The sequence below is a fragment of the Dreissena polymorpha genome, chromosome 8, assembly GCF_020536995.1.
Source record: "Dreissena polymorpha isolate Duluth1 chromosome 8, UMN_Dpol_1.0, whole genome shotgun sequence".
NCBI lineage: Eukaryota > Metazoa > Mollusca > Bivalvia > Myida > Dreissenidae > Dreissena > Dreissena polymorpha.
In genome coordinates this window covers 93,877,816-93,895,524 of record NC_068362.1, presented here as the reverse complement: position 1 = coordinate 93,895,524, position 17,709 = coordinate 93,877,816, and the positions used below count along the sequence as shown (strand labels likewise).

General features: G+C 35.6%; 2 protein-coding genes across 8 annotated transcripts in view; one reads left to right on the top strand and one right to left on the bottom strand.

The window, feature by feature from the left end:
* Positions 1-13,347, bottom strand: part of LOC127841546 (F-box/WD repeat-containing protein 1A-like) — a 35,669-nt gene extending 22,322 nt beyond the window's left edge. For 2 of the 5 annotated variants that reach the window (XM_052370440.1, XM_052370439.1), the window contains exons 1-3: positions 10,987-11,153; positions 1,269-1,503; positions 809-995 (exon numbers count right to left, since the gene is read on the bottom strand). In XM_052370440.1, coding sequence (XP_052226400.1) covers positions 809-995; positions 1,269-1,503; positions 10,987-11,052 — 488 coding nt within the window. In that variant the 5' untranslated portion in view covers positions 11,053-11,153. Of the gene's footprint in view, positions 1-808; positions 996-1,268; positions 1,504-2,283; positions 2,408-10,986; positions 11,154-13,213 lie in introns of those variants that run through there. The other 3 variants (XM_052370441.1, XM_052370438.1, XM_052370437.1) reach the window with 3 other exon arrangements.
* Positions 13,348-14,975: 1,628 nt separating this feature from the next.
* LOC127842883 (ribonuclease P protein subunit p30-like) overlaps positions 14,976-17,709 on the top strand; it is a 40,944-nt gene continuing 38,210 nt past the window's right edge. For 2 of the 3 annotated variants that reach the window (XM_052372650.1, XM_052372651.1), the window contains exon 1: positions 14,976-15,143. In XM_052372650.1, coding sequence (XP_052228610.1) covers positions 15,065-15,143 — 79 coding nt within the window. In that variant the 5' untranslated portion in view covers positions 14,976-15,064. The remainder of the gene's footprint in view (positions 15,144-17,709) is intronic. The other variant, XM_052372648.1, reaches the window with a different exon arrangement.

Genomic DNA, 17,709 nt, shown 5'->3' with positions numbered 1-17,709 from the left:
CAAGAGGAAATCAATTCATAATACATGCACCTTGCAAATTAAAACCCCATACCAGGTATGTTTCTTGGTTTAGGTAAAAAATAACAAAATATATTCCAAACGACTTCCGCTGTGAGTAAATTCCCATTTGATTAAATAATTAATTTAATGTACAATTTGTTGGTCTAACGGCAACTTAACATCACGGCAAACAGCTTTGTCACAGGCATAGCATCCATGCCCTTAACAAACGTCAAAGACACATAAGTCAGGAATAAGTTGATCAATATGACAGAGTGAGATCCTTGAAGTCAACATGTATTTATTTAGCTTGATTGCATTGAAAGCCTTAGACTTATCCAAACACTTGCGAGTCTGTTTCCTGGGTAGAACCAATACTTGGCGTCTATGGGGGGATCTAAAGAATGCTCCCATAGTGGTGATAAAACTTGGTGGACACCATATCAACTATGCCACAGCAACAAAGGAGAAACAAGAGATTGCCAAGCAATATTGTCCCCTACCGGTGAAACTCCACCATTGTCATTTTTTTTAATTTGTTGCCATAGCAACCAGAATTCTTGACGTAGGAACAAAATGAAATGACGTGCATAATCTCCATATTGCCATCTATCCATGTTTCAAGTTTCATGAAAAAATATGTAGAACTTTTTAAGTTATCGCAGGATCCAGAAAAGTGTGACAGACAGACTGACTGACAGACTGACTGACAGAGCGCAAACCATAAGTCCCCTCCGGTTTCATCGGTAGGGGACAAAAACAAGAGTTTTTGCCGGGGTTACAGTTGTAACAATCTGAGGTGACTCACCAGCCCCTGCGGTCAGCCAGGCCCCTCCACAGGTTGTCTGTGAAGGTCATACGTTCCATGAGTTTCTTCCACAGCATGCCATCAGAGATCACCCGGTACCACTCCTTACACACCAGCTCAGCTGAACACAGGGACTTGGCATCCAGGTAAGACAGAATGGTCTCTGCTACATGGTCTAAACCTTTGGCTGGAAAATGGAATGTGAGTTACAGTAAAGAGACTAACTATTCTAAGAAGGTGGAGTTAAGGATAATAAAAGTAAATTATGAAACATAAATGTTTAATTTCAAGGTACATTTTTATTTTTGAACTCGGCTGTGATATCATTAGAACAACTTTTTGAGAAAGTTTCAGGAAGGATGGACAGATTATGCAACTTTTTAGAGTCTTTAGAAGCTTTTTTTAATTAAACAAGTGTGTTACTTTCAATGATTTATTTTAACAGATAAAAGACCCTAACCGGGCAGCGCAGAGATAAAGTCTCTCTGCAGCATAGGTTTCAGGTAAGAGTTGATCTGCCCATGCTGATAGTGGCACATCTTGGAGAGCAGGTGCTCTACAAAGGCCACTTGGTCATGTTCGGTCCATGCATCAAACAGCTTCACACAAGCGTCTTTCTCCTTAAGGTACTGGGGGGACAGGCTCTCCTCTGTGCTTCCTGGGTTGATAGACTTCAACATGCTGAGCGTGTCAATCTGCAGGCAGGAAACAGTAGTGTGATTGAGGTGAAGTCAGAGAAAAGGAATTCTGTTCACTGATTATGGACAACCAGATGCAAATGACGGGGTGACAAATCTCTTACAACAGACATGAATAAACATTTAATTGAACTTAAATTCAACATGCTGAGTGTGTGAACTGAAGACAGAAAAAAGAAAATCTTAACTCTATGCTCTACCTTCTATCAGATGCAACCATATATAATGCGCATCAGATTTTTAAAATGCCAAAATGGAAGGAAAACTTTTTTAATAAAGAGAACAAGCAAATCAGACTTCAAATTAGTCCACATTTCACAATTGCCCAATCAGTTTATCACTTCTAAAATTCAAATGTGTGGGAATGTAACTGCCCTTAATTGTACTTCATGTCAAAGAACAGTATACACAGTATATGGACGTGCCTAAGAGACAATTACACTGCCTTGTTAAATGAGATTGTTGTTATGTTGCACTATTGAACATGACCTTAGACCAGGAAAGCCCTCCACAAATTGCAGGGGAACTTTTAAGTAGCAATGTTGTTAAATATTTGACCAAGTGGAAAGTGTCGTCTCTATTGGCCTGTCTGGCCTGAACATCTGAGACGACACCTTATACATGTACTCATGCATTAAATGCGGTTTTCAAAAATAGTGGCGTATTTTTGTCAAGAACCCCTGATGAATACAAAATACAGATACATGCATACTTACAGTAATATTGTTTATATAATATGCAAAAATAATAAAACTTATTATATCAAAACTAGCTTACATTGTTAAATCCTATTAAACTAACAACATCTATGAACACACCGTGTCTAGCACCCATCTTGTTTGTTTGTAAACAAATATGAACAGTAGATGGGTACATGTACCTACTATGAGATCAACATAAGTACAGCTACATGTACATGTATCCTCCTCATTATCAGGAGGTGATGTCACTTTTGTACATGTACCAATACAAAGTTATAAACAACTGAGTGAACCAATTATAAGGGTAATAACCATCATAAATGAACACAGTGAAAACATGAAAAATTATTCAGTTAAATGCAGATAGTGGAATACATGTATACATATTTAAATGATGCTGAAAAATGTGAACACTGAAATCAGTATTTCATAATTGTCTTTATATAATTTAAAGCGGGTATATACGATCTTGTCAAATATTTATTAATTAATATAAAATGTGTAAAAAACTTATTATACATATATTTCAATATAAACTAAAATAAAAGTTAAGAAGAACATGTGTCGAAAAATGCTGAATAAGCCAGATATTTAATTCTGAAATCGAAAAAGGCTGTACAGCCGAATTCGCCAGCATGTATATCATGCATGTATGATGTGAATCTAAATTTAGTTTAACGGTTCATTTGAAATTCCTGCAGCGATATCGATTCATACGACACACGAACACTTACTAAAAAGACGAATGCATCGGTTATTGTAGGAAAATACTTACGAATTATCTTCGTCACAATCGGCTCGGGGCGCTAATTTGTATTTGCTGTATTTTATGAAATTCGTCTTTAATGTATCATTTTTCTTGCATATTGTGTGTTATTATAACATATTTGTATCAATATTTTACAATTCAGCACATATAAAAATCGTATATACCCGCTTTTATATAATAATAACAAGAATAAATGTTAACTAAGCAACTGAATAATAAATAACAAGAGCATATCAAACATGGTAACCTTAGTGTTGTATGCCAAAGTAATGCCTGTTGTACATGTAATCACATTTGTCCATGCAGTTTTCCAATTCTCTTTTCCAATTTTCTCCAATCCCCTTAATGGAATGATTTCCCATTGGATTTCCAGACGTTAGGAAAAATGTTGATAGCCAGATGAGTCTAAACCAAGCATGTTTCTAAGTACTGATCTTACCCGTGCAAAATATACATATTTTCCCCAAATTATTATTTTTTCTCAATATGGATTTGTGTGTGAGGGGAGGGGGGGGGGGGGGATTAATTCTTAAATTTTTACTTAATGTATCATTTAGTTATGTAACATTAAATCATGTTCATACGACTATATGATTAATTAGGTACACAAACTAATGAACATTAAACATCATTAAACAAATTCTTATTTATTGGATTCAATAATACTTGTAGTCCTTATACTTAAAAAAATAGTGATATTTAAGCAATTTTCAAATTTTCCAATAATAAACAAAATAAATGAGTGAATTAAACTGGTATATTTCCCACAAAAGGTGAGAAAAAAAGATTTTCATTAGCCGAGAAACAATTAACATGAATCCCAACTTTGTGAAGATTAGAAATCATATTCGGATAGACATTCTTTCAAATAACATTCCAAAATGCATAGAGGTTATTGCCAATTCCAATATCATGCCATCTCAATAATTAATATGCTGTCAATTGAAGAACAAACACTATATTTACAGGCATTGCCATGCTTACAACAGAACTATTTGTTTTTTCTAGACAAAGCTGATCCTGCGCATGCAAATAAATTGTGAACACATTTAACTTTTAGTTTAGCCCTTACATATCCCAAAATTGATTAAATGACAACAGTCTTGAAAAAAGATACGTGTATTATCTGTCTAACAAGCATTAGTCCGTTGCCACAAACACCAATAAACAATCTGACAAAATGCATGTAACAGGCCTAATTTGTCTAAAACAAAGCATGTTCCACATTTACAATAATGTCATTCTTCCAGATTACATATCATCATTTCATTATACACAATTGATGATCTATTTTGTATTTATTTCATAACAGGCTCTTGTTTACAATTAGAACAGAAGTGTCAATGACTAGTTTACACAATCAAGGTAACATTCAATGCTTGTTGCCTGTCGGTAAGTGCAGTGCATGGACACATAAAACTATCAAGTGTTATTGCCTTGTGCTTGATCATTATGTGAGGTTATTAAAAGATGACCGAAGCAGGGGTCTAGCTAGGCTCAAAATTTAGGGAGAAGTCACTTCTCCCTAAAGCCAAAATAGGGAGAATTGGTAACATATTTGGGAGAAATGGTACATTTGCGTCATAGATCTTAGTTTTACGTATATTTTGCAGCAACTTAGTGGTTTCTGTTCAGCTTTCAATCAACTCTTCAAATAAACTTCAATTGTAAAAAGCCAGTAATGTTCAGAATCTTTTTACTTCCTTGTTAATTTTAAGCAATTCAACATTAAATCAAATTCATTTTTTGTTACAAATATTTGTTTTAAATAAAAAATTCATTTAAAATCTCATTTTACAGCAGAAATTCTGAATCTGACCTGTAAATGAGCCCCATATTTATTGCAATTGCTAGGTTACATCTTCCCATTTGATCATTCCTTAGTATTGTTTTAATGGGTCATTTAACATTGCTGAATCATAGTTATTGGTAGCATGCAGAAGGCAATAATTCAAGGCATCATCTATTAACAATTTCAAGAAGTGTAATAGCTCCAGACTGTTCTTTTGAATGTTCAACTTTGCATGACCTGTACATGGGGCACTAATGGCTGAGAATCCTCCTGTGTCCAATTCTCCACATCAAATTGATTTTAATTGTCAATGTCTGGCACAAAGTAAATCATTAAAAGGAGGAGAAGTCACTTGACTTCATGAAATTAATGTGTGAAGTGAAGATTAATTTGGGGAAGAAATCGCTCATTTCGCCCACTTGCGATACCCCTGCCGAAGGACATGTATCAAGTATCCATGCTGTTTACATGCTAGAGTGACGTGTATGAATACGAACCTATGTTTTTATAAAAACAACCATGTGTAACCTAATAATTATGTATTTGTTACACAATATACATATAAAACTTTTTTCCACATACAAACACAAACTGGATACACTTTTGCCGCAGGATGCAAAATGTGTCTTTTGCCATGTGCCAAAATGATGCAAAGGAAAAAATTTGCATTTTCATCAAAACGCAAGAATCTGCATCTATTAATTCTTGAAATGCATTAAATCCCAATTTAAACCTCTGAATCATCTATTACTTAAAATAACAAGAGGGCCATGATGGCCCTGAATCGCTCACCTGACTCATTAAGATCAGATGAAAACTATGACCTCTATTGTCTACACAATGTTTTTCTATGATTTGACCTAGTGACCTAGTTCCTGACTCTAGATGACCCAAATACAATCCCATTCCAGATTTCATCAAGATAAACATTCTGACCACAGTTCATAAATATTGGATGAAAACTGTGACCTCTATTGTCAACACAAGGTTTTTCTATTTATTTGACCTAGATTTTTACCCCAGATGACCCAAATACAATCCCACCCAGATTTCATCAAGAATTCTGACCAAATTTCATAAAGGTTGGATGAAAACTGTGATCTCTAATGTCTACACAAGGTTTTTCTATTATTTGACCTAGTGACCTAGTTTTTGACCCCAGATGACCCAGATAAAATCCCAACCCAGATTTCATCAAGATAAACATTCTGACCAAATTTCATAAAGATTGGATGAAAACTGTGACCTCTATTGTCTACAGAAGGTTGTTCTATTATTTGACCTAGTGACCTTGTTTTTGACCCCAGATGACCCAAATACAATCCCAAACCGGATTTCATCAAGATAAACATTTTGACCAAATTTCATCAAGATTGGATGCAAACTGTGACCTCTACTGTCTACACAAACAAATTGTTGACGGACGGACGCACGGACACACGCAGGCACGCACAACGGACGCCAGACATCACACGATCACATAAGCTCACCGTATACATAATTGATTAGATTACTAAGGTGTGATCACACCTACATGTATAATGGGGCACACTTCAATTGATTAATGATGTTCCTGCTTTAAATATATTATATATCGTATCATATATGATTTTTGAATGCCGGACAAAAACCCTACTGGACAAAAACCCTCCCGTCAGTTTTATAGGGGCCAGACAAAAACCCTCCCATGAAAAAACGGGACTGGACGAAAACTCTCCCATGAAAAAAGGGGACTGGACAAAAACCCTCCCGTGAAATCTGAGCCACGAGTTTTAATTGATGTTGTTATGATATTGGATTATCGGATATAAATGCACATTAGAAAAGCGGTATGTATACAGTTAATCGATACACATTTTCTTCTTTCAATTTCACACCCCTGAAAAACACAATACACACAATGGGTAAATTTTTCGGATTAATCAATGCAACACTGTGTGAAACAATTACATTTGTCGGTGTTTAATTGCTTTCATGGGAGGGCTTTTGTCCGCTCCCTTTTTTTCATGGGAGGGTTTTTGTCCGCCCCCGTTTTTTCATGGGAGGGTTTTTGTCTGCCCCCTATGAAAATGACGGGAGGGTTTTTGTCCGGGAGGGTTTTTGTCCGGGAGGGGTTTTATCCGTATCCCATGATTTTTTGTGCTGGGTTCCTATGCTTAAGTCAATATCAATTTGTGTTTCAATGATCATGCATGTGAGTTGAAAAGAGTAATTGCCATAAAAAAAATCAATTTTGAACTTAAAAAGTAATTATTATGAACCTACATTTAAATAAATATACTATGCCCCATCAGGTTTGTCTGTATGTCTGTCTTAGGTATCTAGTCACTTCGGCATCTGGTTAATTCGGCACCGTAAAAAAGTGCCACTTGGGTACTCGGGTTTGACCAGTCTGGCATTCACAGTTAGTCACTTCGGCACTGGTATATTATAACATATTTTATTGATGTTCAATCAGTTTGCAAAGTATATACACAAATCGCGTTGCCAATTAAAGTAGGTGTGATGTATTTTTCATCAGTTGGCTAGATCAAAGTTTAATAGCAATTTATAAAAAGGCCAGTTACTTGATAAATAAAAGAGTTTGGTAAAATTAGATATTAGCACTTCGAACAATTGCGTCTTGTTTGTGTATATACTAGATTTTATATGTGATGGATTTTTTTTAATAAGCGTACTATTTATTTATGTACTTTTGTTTGCGTTTATTTTTTTCTTATTCCTTACAATTGTTTTACAATAGCTTTTTCCTTCTAACTTATGTGTGACTAGATGTGATATTAGATATGAATATGTGAAATGTTTGTGGGTATGTTAAATCATTTAATTTGCATATCTAAATGAGTTACATTGGTATTCTTAAAAAAACTTTTTAAATTTATGTATAATTTTGTGTAAAATGTTTAGTGTGTTTTGCTGCTTTGTCTCTCCTTTTGAAATATATCTGTTGGTAAGAAAATTGCAATGTTCGTGTCTATTGTTATCGATGTTTGCCATGTTTTTTTTTTAACTTTGTTCAAAATAGAAAAATTAACTGATCAAAATTCGATGAATTATATTTGTATGGTTGTGACATTTTTTTTCCGATGTTTGCCATTTATTTTGTTTTTTTTACTTTTTCAAAATAGAACAATTTATCAGATTAAAATTATTTGAATTATAATTGTTTGGTCATGTACAATTGTATCGATGTTTGCCATGCATGTTTGTTTTTATGTTTTTCAAAGTATAAAAATACAGATTCGACATCTTTGTATCATACATGGTATGTGTCACTGACTAATTGGCAGTTCTTGGATAATCAAATATGGTCTGTTACATTCTTGCTGCATTCCAGTTTGAATGAATTTCACAAGTATTTGACACTTCCTGTAAAAGGCAATACAATAGCCCACCAAAAATTGGATCAGTTTCATCATAGGCTTGACTTTCTTTGCTGCATGCTCATTTAATGATAATTTATTTAATTTGTTACCTTTGGCAAGTATTTCTGTAAAAATCTTTATATACAGTAACATATGCAAAAATATTTTATTCTTGTATTTGTTATTATAAATTAAGATTTTTACAGTAATTTTATTTATTAGATTGAAATAAATTCTCCATTAAAGGATAACTTTTAAGAACTTCTATTTCTATCAAACTAAGCTATTATCATTGATTTAATATCTTAGCATGACTGAAAAAACAAACATTTTAAAGTTCTTGGTTAATGTAGCATTTCATTTGGATCAATTAATAAAGTATAATTTACCATAACATTTTACTTAAATTAATTTCATTTAACCTATAACATGCAACAAAGATAGTCAGGGATTTCAATAGACGCAGAATCCTGCGTTTTGACGCGTGCAAATTAAAAATGACTCGTTTTTGACGCAATCCTTTTTTCTGCCGCGAGTCATTTTGACGCATCGAAAATTTGACCCGTACGTCAAGTCAGTTAACATCTCGAGTTCCATGGTAATAAATTCCGCTGTGCTCCTAATTGAAATTAATGTTTCAGTATTTGAAACTCGGTCTATAATCGAGGGACTATCCCGGGCGTTGTTTATCTTATCTGATCTCTTCCAATACACATGTCACCTTCTAAATAGTGCGTGCGCACTAACTGGGTAATTAGCATACGTGATTACGTGATAATTGATTGACCATCCGATAATAGCAGGGTTTTTTGCAGACGGCACGGTTAAAGAAAGTCGGCAAAAGTAATTAAATAAAAAACAAAATTGATCAAAGGTCTATTAATTACGTAGATCCACTAGTCCGGCGAGTTTTTGCAAGTTGTTAATCCATTGATAATTACGAGTAACACCCATCTTATATAAAATGGAATCACAGTTCATTTTTGATACTAACAAGTCATAATACTACACATAAACATTGAGAAAACACATTTCCTCGATTAGATATAAATTATCCGAGCAGAATTAAATTGCTACTTTTGACATTGTAAATGGCGGACGCAACATTCAACCCGCATTCAATTCAAAACTGACCATTCAAATTGCAAGTAACGGTGATTCAATAATGGAGAAATCATTATCTGGATTTAACAAACATTTAATAAGGTTTGTTAAACCAGATAACAAAAAGAAAAATTTGGATTATTAAAGGTAAGGCATTCTTAAGTGTACATATTTCGGACATGTATTGTAATCGGATAAACAGAAATAGATATACTAGATGTTCCATGCATTTAGATTGTGTTTCGTTAGAAAAGTTATCATAGGCATGATGATAATATAATGACAATAAATATGTGATGAAAAGGTGCTGCCGGCACATATCTTAAATTACTTAAATGTGTTAAGAGACTTGTAGATTTTAATGTACCAATTCATTAAAATATGTTGTGTTATCTATCATGGTATTATTATATAATAAAGCAGTCTAACTTTTTAAGATATATTGTTACTCTTAGAGCATATTTTTATCTAAAACATTGAATAATACAGACAAAAACACAATTAACACACTTCAAAATTGACCCCAACATTTTTCAATTTGACTCCTCAAAATTTCTGTCCAGGGGTCATTGACTCCTGGTTTTTAAAATCTATTGAAATCCCTGTAGTTATACTCAGTGCTCCAGCTAGGCCTTAATCGAAGGGCGCCGCGCCCTGCCCTCCCGAACCTCCGCCCTGCCCCCCGACCCCCCGCCCTGCCCCCCCCTCTCAAAAAAAAATTATTATTTTTTTTTTTTTTTAATATGATTATTCATAAATCTCTTATTTCATTGTAATTATTTTAATCCTCCTTGTAGACATTATATTTGAATGGTTTAATAATAATGAGAATAATACAATTATTTATAACATATAAATTAACATGCAATAGGAAGCATTCCAGAAACACCCGCGCGCTCGAACGGCACGTTCACAAAATACTGCGCGTCGAAAGTGCCCTTTTGACAATATACTGCGCGTCGAAAGTGCCCTTTTGACAAAAAAGCCCCCCTGCCCTTTTCAAATCCTAGCTGGAGCACTGGTTATACTCATAAGTGAGTGGGTATGATCACACCAACAAATAAATAACTTATATTCACTGATTGGGCTTGTAATGTAAATGACACACTTTTAGATGATGGCTGCTCAATTAAATAACTTGAGCAACCATTAATCTCATCAGTGTCATCTTACATACAATCAGTGGTTCATAAGTTACCTATTGGAAGGTGTGATCACACCTTACTAATCTAATCAGTATCTTGGGAGGTGTCATGACTACACCTTGAGAGGTGTAATGTCCAGGCTTAGAGGGTGTAATGACTAGGGGTGTAACGTCTGGGGGTGTAATGACTGGATAGGCATTCAAATCATGGGCACTTCAAAATGTTATATGAAGAAAAACGTTCATCCATTCCTTTGATTTAAAGGCCGTACCGCATGTTAGACAATATTATGTTCAAGACACTAGAGCCCTTCTTTTAAGTTTTAGTAGTGCTATGGTGTTCATTCAACACATGTCATAATTTAATACATGAACAGAACACAAGTCACATATTCGGATAGACATTCTTTCAAATAACATTCCAAAATGGGTATAATCGGGTTTAAATATCTCTAAAGCTTGGATAAGTTGTACTTAAGCAGCATATTATCAAGGAAAATACAACGGCTATAATCATTCGGGTAATACAGAATTTGTAACAAAATCATGAAAATGGCCGTCGCTTCCTGAATTAATTGATAGATTAACTTCTCTAGTAACCCCACCTTTTTCAGATCAAGACGTTCATCGGATGATGAACAAGTTTCCATTTTGCTTTCCATAGAAGTCATTTCTCGATCAAAAATCAAACATGTCAAAATACCACTTTATTCACTGAGTTTTCATGATTTTCTTTCTGTCATGGAGGAATGACGTCATACAAGGTGCGAACAGGGGCAAATAAACATAACTTTATCGGCTTGTGTACTGTTGTCGTTAGTGGTTTTCCATAAGCGATTATAATTTTTCGCATGTAATCAACCTAACGGCTACGTTCTATAATGTACGATTTACGAAGAAATATGAAATTTGATCGCCGAGATCTTAAAAAAAAACACAACAACAACAGATATTAAGGTAATACTTAAATATGGTTCACTTTATAGTGCTTCGAAAGGTTACAATTATATGTTGCCTTGGTGAATACACATACTATTCTCCGAATATAGCCATTTCTTTCCACGCTCTAGATCGACTGCTGACTCTCTCTAACACCTGACAGAAGTTAATAACAAACAAGGGACATAAACACGATACCACAAAGCTATTTAATCGTGAACACTTTATATGAAATTCATAAAAATATGAAATATCTTCAACTATGCGGGCGCTGTATAGGTCCCTGAACTATGTGACTGGTTCGTTTAAAGATTGTTATCATTTTCGCGTTAACAGTAATGTATCAAACTATGCTGCTTATTTTAGCAGATTTACAAGACCCAATTTTAAGAATGTTTCCCATATCTTTTTTTTCTAATGAGTGTGCGTATACCGGACCTGTGTGTGTATTTCGAAGTTAATATGGCCTAGGTGAAAAGCGCACGTGACAACCACTGCTCTAAACGGACACATAGTTGTGACGTGATCTGCTATTCAAATATATCCACAAATTGTCGTATCTGTGTATGTATTTCATTGCAACTATACTATGTTCGGATTGACGCGGGTACTCATGAAGGTGATACAATTTACATACACGTTTCAATAAACACATAATGAAAATAATTGTGTGAAATCGTTATTAATGGGATTTATGTTTCATAAGTTTGCAAACACCAACTGCATAATTAAATAAGTGTTCCTCATCCTTAGTAAGAGCAATATCCGCAGAGTTTTCGTGTCATGCTCGCACATATAATGTAACCCAGCTACTGACGCTGACCAATGAGCTCGTCCATTCCAAGGCCCGCCATAAACAACATGACTTGCTGTACTTGACTTCAGCAAGGCCTTCGATCGGGTGTCACACAGTCGCCTGCTCATCAAACTCAGCCATTATGTCATCAGGGGCAACACCTTGAAGTTGATTGAAGCCTTTCTGACAGATCGCACAAAGACGGTAGTCGTTGATGGAGCAACATCCGAGCCAGCCCCCGTCATCAGCGGAGTCCCCAGGGAAGCGTCCTCGGACCCATTTTATTTTTTGTTTTCATCAACGACTTGCCACTAAATGTCACATCCAGAATAAGGCTATTTGCAGACCACTGTGTGGTGTGTCGGGAAATCAACTCGGAAGAAGATTGCCAGATCCTACAAAACGACCTGATAAAGCTAGCCGAATGGGAGAAACAATTGGATATGGACTTTCACCCAGAGAAGTGTAGCATTCAACGTGTCCACAAAAAGAGGAACCCTCTGGTCTGACTCAACTACCAAGTACATGGGAGTGACCTTGTCCCAAAGCCTTTAATGGAACCACCATGTGGACATAATAGTAAAACAGGGAAATAGCACACTCGGCTTCCTCCAGCAACATATGCGTCAGCAATGAGAAGGCTAAGATCACGGCATACACCTCTCTTGTCCGGCCAAGCCTTTAGTATTGGTCCACAGTTAGGAACCCTTTACAAAGGACATGACATATAAGCTTAAAATGGTACAGAGGAGGGCTGCTAGATATGTAACAAACAGATACCACAACACCAGCAGCGTATCCTCCATGATCGAGCACTTGGGGTGGGAGACGCTTGAATCACGACGGACCAAAGCGCAACTCACCATGCTGTACAACATCATCAATGAGCTGATGGATATCCCACCCAACCAATACCTTATACAAGCCGCAAGTCGCTCTAAGGATCATAATAAGAAGTACTACCAGCTGTCTACATCCACATCCTACCACAAGACTTCATTCTTCCTACGCAATATATCCGTTTGGAACCACCTCCTTGCGACAGTCGCAGAGGCCCCTGACTTGGTATCCTTCAAGCAAGGGCTTTCCTCACTCACTTTTTAATCACTGTTAGGTGTCCAGCTCCAAGTAACCCCTAGTGATTCCCATTGCTGTACCGGCCGCGGCTACCGTAACCGAAGAGGATGTGTTGAAGAGGTGAAAATGAAGCTGGCTAAACTTTTTACTATCTCTATACTTTTAACTGATTACCGGAATAAACCCCCTTCGGAAGAAACCCCCTTCCCTAAAAACGGCATAGCGGAAGAAACCCCCTTTCACATTTTGCATACGCGGAAGAAACCCCCTCGCTAGTTTTGCATAGGCGGAACAAACCCCCTTCGAGTTTTCAGACAGGCGAAATAAACCCCCTTCGTGTTTTCAGAGAGGCGAAATAAACCCCCTTCCTAAGTGTTAAGTCTTTCCCGCAGAGGTAGTAAAATCCCGACTCGAACGATTCCCCAATACATCCGTTTCAACCCGACTCTATTACTGCATGCTTGCTACTTTTCAAGTTTATATTCATTTCCCGATAATCCCGTTCATAACATTTTTAAAGCACTTTCTGGTAAATATTAACGATAAAAGCTCTCAATAATTTCTTTAACACAAACCTTGCCATTTTTTCTCTTGTATCAAATAAATTTCGGCATAAGTGACTATTAATAGACTTGATAAAATATTCCCTCCGAACATGCATCAATCCCCTGACTAGTTGTGTGCTTGTTACAACGCTCAATACACCCACGCTTTCTATGCTGCATAATTGTCGCGCCCTTTTTATTGAGAAAAAGATCAAGCAAGCATATACTAGAAAACATTAAAAATTTGTTGTTGCAAAAAAGGACACGCATTTCATGATAAAACAGGCATATATTTACATTTATTTACAAAGATCTCAAACAAGCATATATTAAAAAGCAATAAACAATTTGTTGTTGAAAAAAGACACACATTTATTTAAGATTAACAGGCATATATTTACATTTATTTACAAAGATAAAATAATTCCCTAAAATCACACAATTATAGCCGAATGCTAATGTAATTAAACAAAACTGTACATAACTTCACACGAGCCGCAAAGGCGCCGATCATGACACAACTTCTCATCATTATCTACAATAGCCGGTATATTAAAGGACCTTTTATATAATTAAATGAAGGTGCTAAAATCTATTTCCAAACTGTTATGTGCTGAGTAAAGAGGTGTACCGGCCATATGGTCACAAGTTGTTAATGATGAGATGCTCGTGTGAATTTGTCTTGCACTCGTATCAGTGAGAATATACCATTTTATATGCGTTAACTTGTACTAGATTGATAAAAATAACTAAAACACAAAATTAGCGCCCAGAGCCGATAGTGACGAAGATATTTCGTACATATTTTTTCCTTCAATAACCGAAGCATTCGTCTTAAAAAAAAAATTGAATCATGCAATCATGCTTCCCGGGAACTTTCTGAAAATGAAGGTGAATTTCTGTAAACAATTACCGTGCGTTTGAATGTAACTAAATCGTCTGGAAGGGGGTTTGTTCCGCTATGGAAGGGTGTTTCTTCCGCCTATGCAAAACTAGCGAGGGGGTTTCTTCCGCCTATGCAAAACTAGCGAGGGTGTTTCTTCCGCGTATGCAAACTTTGAAAGGGGGTTTCTTCCGCCCTGCCGTTTTTAGCGAAGGGGGTTTCTTCCGGAGGGGGTTTCTTCCGTACACCCTTTTAACTATCAAATCTCTTCTATCTATCCTATCATTTCATATCTTTCTCTTGACCTAGCACCACCCATCGCGTAATAATCAAGTGTGATTGCGCCGACGTATGATGTAGATGTAGAACCGTCGTGCAATAGCTCGTCGCTCGAATACCGGTTGTAAAATATAGAAATTTAGTTGGATGTGACCGTATCAAAAATGTCAGCCCCCATGGATTTCAATATTCCAACATGCGAACGATCAACTTTAAAAGAGAAAATAAAAATGGCACATCGTCGTAAGATGACAGTTGATTTTAAAGTTTTGTTGGTGAAGAATTTAACGTCAGCATAACTACAAGATTTGCATTGTTTCAGAATCATTCAATATATTGTCTATTTGCTTTTTCGGATTAACTTTTTATCCGAAGTATTACTAATATATATTGCTTAATGCCTAGCGATTTTTCTAGGAATGCAAACGATGGACTCTGAGGGTGCTTATGCTTGAAAACAATGTTTTATTTTAAGAAATCACTGGGTTCCTAGTCCATATAAACGAACTCCCAGAGCCTTTGATAATTTTTGCTATGACGGCTCTGGGAGTACATATGCACCCTTAAAAAAAACACAAGCGCATTTCTGCTCACAGATTTTGTGCGCATCACTAAACAGACCTTGTCGATTACCAATTAAGGAAAAAGATTAATAAACTTAAAAAACACATTAAGTTTACCTGTATTGCCATACAGGCATTATCTTTTGCATGCAACCTAAAAAAACACGACAATGTTTCAACACACTATTCTTGCTGACATTTTCATTTTGAAATTTGGAACAGTGTAAATATTCAACATCTGTTCAACATTGTTATTGACTTAGGTTATGCAAATATCACCATGTTGTGCTAAATATTGGTGTTCTGCAACCTAACCCATAGCATGGTGTTCTGCAACCTAACCCATAGCAACACTTTAAGTCGGCAACATTATTACAGTTTCCCGATATGGTGTATAAAGCGTGCCAAAGAATAACAAAGTAACGCTGATAAGTTTTTGCAGTATCAGTGTTCCCACGGAGTGTATATTGACAGGAGATGAATCGAGTATTTGACCCTTACTGTAGTAAATTCAATCTTATGCAAAAACTATTCATCCGATTTTATTGGTTTATACGTTATCTTGTTGCTTATTAATTCCTCTTTCAAAAAAATATAACTTTTAGTATATTCCCGTTGTTATTGATGGATTTATAGCGAGTTAAACACAAGAAATACACATTTTATGTTTTACCACTGCGCGTTTTAACGTGTTGTGGCTATCGATCTTTTACGATTAGCGTACAGCGAAGCGCCGAGGTTATACATTTTGATGTACCCACTCACGTCTTTTGTTAAATTATAGTTTCATTTCTCGGCCGATTTTGACAAATTATATATCATTAGAAAGCTTACGTTACGTAGTAAACAGATATATCAATATATATTAAGTTTTTCTTCTGATTTCGACAGCCCGGCGAGTTATAACTTTAACTTTTGCAAATATCATACCGTTTTGGAGTTTTAGAATCTAGATTTACGGTTGACATGTTCGTACTTAATACCAATTTGTAGCGTTTATATTTGGAGTTCAGTTTTAAAAATTACATCTTGCTTAGGAGAATAGAATTCTGTATACGATAGAAAAAAAAATTGTTTAAAAACGAAAGTAGTTAAGGAATGAAGGCGGGAAAATGTAGCGCGCGTTCCTAACGCACTGAACTGATGCTACGGTCTTGGCGATTATGCTTTTGTTTAGAAACCGGCCATTGAATTTCTTTTGCCATCTTATTATATTTTTTATGGAATATATTGTAGTATTTTGTTCACGAAACATATCAATAAAGCTTATTATAAATGAATCTTAATAAATTAACGATTTCAGCTCTTGTTTATAACACAGAAAGGGTGTAAAATTTATGATGAAACAGCGTATATAGCGGACCCTCTCGATATTATTCGGCTTTGCATGCATACTTGAAATAAAATGGGTGTCAAAAACATTCATCGTTTGCTGTTTATTATCAACAAGGTAATTATGTATAATTATTTGAAATGTTATTTACCTTAAATTATCAATTTATTAAAGATTCTTGAAAATCACGGTCCGTGTTACGCGGGTCATTTCGTATTTTGACATCAGGGCATCATGTCCAACTATTGAAAATCAGATTTTTTTCACCGGGACGATGACGGCTTGGATTTAGACAGGCAGACAGATAGTTTATTCAGACTTAAACAACAGTACATCGTCTTCAACTCAAATATATAAATTATTTTTGGACGAATTGTTAGGTGATTACACATATAGCAGTGATGATTCTGAGAATGTTGCCATGTTTCTTATCCGTGTAATCTAGAGTCCATGGTTTGAGCATTTTTATCGCGGTGTTCAATAAAAGATATCTCAATAATCTTGTTTATTGATAGATCTGTGGTTTTATTGCCCCTGTGTTCAGCACAAACCAATTATCTCGTTATGATCAGATACTGTGCCGACCAATACTAAATAACACTATGGTGTCATACGCCACAGCAGGGACCTATACTTGTATATTGGTCCCTAACCACAGGTGGCAATGTCTGGTCAGTTTACACTTTTTATGATACCTCCATGTCTTTTCGTGGTATTAGTGGTCATTTCTTGAAGTAATGTAACGCCAAATACTCAATTTTGCGTTTATAAGATATGTAGCGTATTAAAAACATTTATAGTCATCTGCCCATACAGATTGCCATAAACTAAATACTGTATAGATGTCAGCCAGCTAAATCACAATAATTATAAGTGCTTAATACCTATACATGTACATTTTAAACATTTAAAA